Source organism: Gopherus flavomarginatus, chromosome 11 (genome assembly GCF_025201925.1).
Source record: "Gopherus flavomarginatus isolate rGopFla2 chromosome 11, rGopFla2.mat.asm, whole genome shotgun sequence".
In the NCBI taxonomy this organism is placed as follows: Eukaryota; Metazoa; Chordata; order Testudines; family Testudinidae; genus Gopherus; species Gopherus flavomarginatus.
Window position 1 is genome coordinate 13,584,042 of NC_066627.1, and position 2,370 is coordinate 13,586,411.

The 2,370-nt window shown below is 50.3% G+C and overlaps 1 protein-coding gene across 1 annotated transcript; it reads left to right on the plus strand.

The window, feature by feature from the left end:
• Positions 1–251: 251 nt before the first annotated feature.
• LOC127030814 (olfactory receptor 6N1-like) lies at positions 252–1,235 on the plus strand. Its single transcript, XM_050917544.1, has one exon. The coding sequence runs from the start codon at positions 252–254 to the stop codon at positions 1,233–1,235; it is 984 nt and encodes a 327-aa protein (XP_050773501.1).
• Positions 1,236–2,370: the final 1,135 nt, after the last annotated feature.

Sequence of the window (2,370 nt, forward strand, 5' to 3'; positions counted from 1 at the left end):
AGACCGCAGGAGTCCTGATGCTAAGATACCCATTCTCTAGCCCACTAGACCCCAGGCCTTTCTCAGAGCTAAGATACAACCTAGGAGTCCTGGCCTCCATTGCTCTAACACTAGACATCACTCCCCTCCTTCACTGCTGTAAACACTAGACAGCGCTACTTCCCACAAGGACACATAGCTACAGGTTTTATGGATATTTTTTTAATTGTCTCATAATTATCTGCTGACTATCTTTCCTTCAGACCCTCCCTATGAAGGAGACAGGCAGTGGAAACCTCACCACCATCTCCCACATCCTCCTCCTGGGATTTGGGGACCTCAAGGAACTGTGGATCCTTCTCTTTACTGGCTTCCTAGCTGTCTATATCATACCCATGGCTGCCAACCTCATCCTGGTAGTGCTGGTGGTGCTGGATCCGCATCTCCAGACCCCTATGTATTTCTTCCTCTCCAGCCTCTCCTGCCTGGAGATGATCTCCACCTCCAACATCTCCCCTGTGATTCTTGATCGTCTTCAGGCAGGCAATGTGACAATATCTCTGGGTGGCTGCTTTGCACAGCTCTATCTATTCGGCTCTCTGGCCACCGTGGAGTGCTTCCTGCTGGCAGCCATGTCTTATGACCGGTATTTGGCCGTGTGCCGCCCACTTCACTACCGTTCCCTCATGGACGGCAAGGTCTGCAGGCAGCTGGTGGTTGAGTCCTGGGTGGGCGGGTTCCTATTCATGGGGATTGTCTCACTGTCACTTATAACCTTGAGCTTCTGTGGGCCCTGCAAGATAGACCACTACTTCTGTGATTTCCAGCCCCTCCTGGAGCTCTCCTGCACCGACACCTCCATTGTCCAGACAGTCACATTTTTCCTGTCCTTCATCCCAGCCTCCTCATTATTTCTGACAGTCACTTCTTACATTTGCATCACCTGGGCTGTGCTGAGGATCCCCTCTGCCTCAGGGAGGCGCAAAGCCTTCTCCATCTGCTCCTCCCACCTCACTGTGGTTATGCTGTTCTACGGAACGTTGGTGGCTGTGTACATGTTCCCCAGGGGCAGCACGGAGCTGAACCCCAGAAAAGAGCTCTCCCTGCTCTACACAGTGCTCACCCCACTCCTCAATCCCCTCGTCTACAGCCTGAGGAACCAGGAAGTGAGCAAGGCCTGTGGGAGAGTTGCCAGGATGGTCTCATTGGGGGGCTTATGCCACCAGCAAGTCTCCAGCTTATGGCCAACACAATAGCTGCTACTGCATGAGAGAGGCTTGGGGACACCACTACTGGGAATTCTAACAGCTGAATTATCCTCATTCCACTGCTCCCTGATCATCATCCTCTGGGCCCTACTGACCTAGTCTCTGATGGTCTCTACTGCTCTCTCTTGGAGTCTTTTGGCCTGCTGGTCTCCCTCCACCCCTCCTGCTCTCTTTTGGCTACAGTTGGGTTCTACCAGCCCCTACTGGTCCCTCGGCTCATCCCTGGGTTCTACCAGCCATTGCTAGTCTATGCTGGCATCTGCTTTTCTCTATTGTCCACAGCTGTGATCTTCCGGCCTCTGCTGGGCTCGAACTGTTTCTGCCAGCCTATTTGTAGCATTGGAGTCCCTAAGTTCACTAGATCAATTGCTCCCTTCCAAAATCTGGCTGCCAACTGGAAGCAGTTGAATTTTTTCCACTTGGATGGGGAGAGGGTGAACAGAGCTGCATTCCCATTCATAGTGCATCCAAGCAGGAAGCTACAGTAATCCACTGCTCATGCATTCGTTATGAAGTGCTTCATATCCCAAAAGGGCCATGTCTAGGTGTGCAGGAGGTATAGCTTGGACTGCCCCAGTTCTGCATATTCACAAGCAGTAGGGATGGCCCGTACAGGACAAGTGATCTTCTGCTGTAGATGTAGAAATTGCTGCTGCCCCTGATTATTTCCCCAATGCCCATAGAAGGATTTGTCCTTCACAAACACATGTCAAAATTCGAGCTGGTTGAAAAATTTCTGATGGGCATTTCACTGAAATCCACAGGAGTGTCAATTCTGATAAACATGTATAAAAATGTTTAGCAATTTGTTTTATTTTCTATTCTAATCTAAATTTGCCTCTGTGTTCCATTGACCTGAAACAAAGTTATTTCAAAAATTTCATTTGGCAGGAAATGTCAAAATTTGATGGTTTGTTCCAATGCAAAACAAAAGCAGATTTCAAAATCACCGGACTTCACGTCAAATAGTAATGCCAGGCCTAGGCGCTGACTTTTATTTTTCCCTTGGGGTGCTCTACCCCTACTCTGCCCTGAGGCCCTGCCCTGACTCCACCACTTCCCCCAAGACCCCTGCCTGCCCATTGCTCGCTGCTCTCCACCCTCCCTGAGGTCCCCCCTCAAG

Excerpts from the sequence above, each read along its gene's own strand:
- LOC127030814 (XM_050917544.1), top strand. The coding sequence starts at position 252 with ATGAAGGAGACAGGCAGTGGAAACCTCACCACCATCTCCCACATCCTC.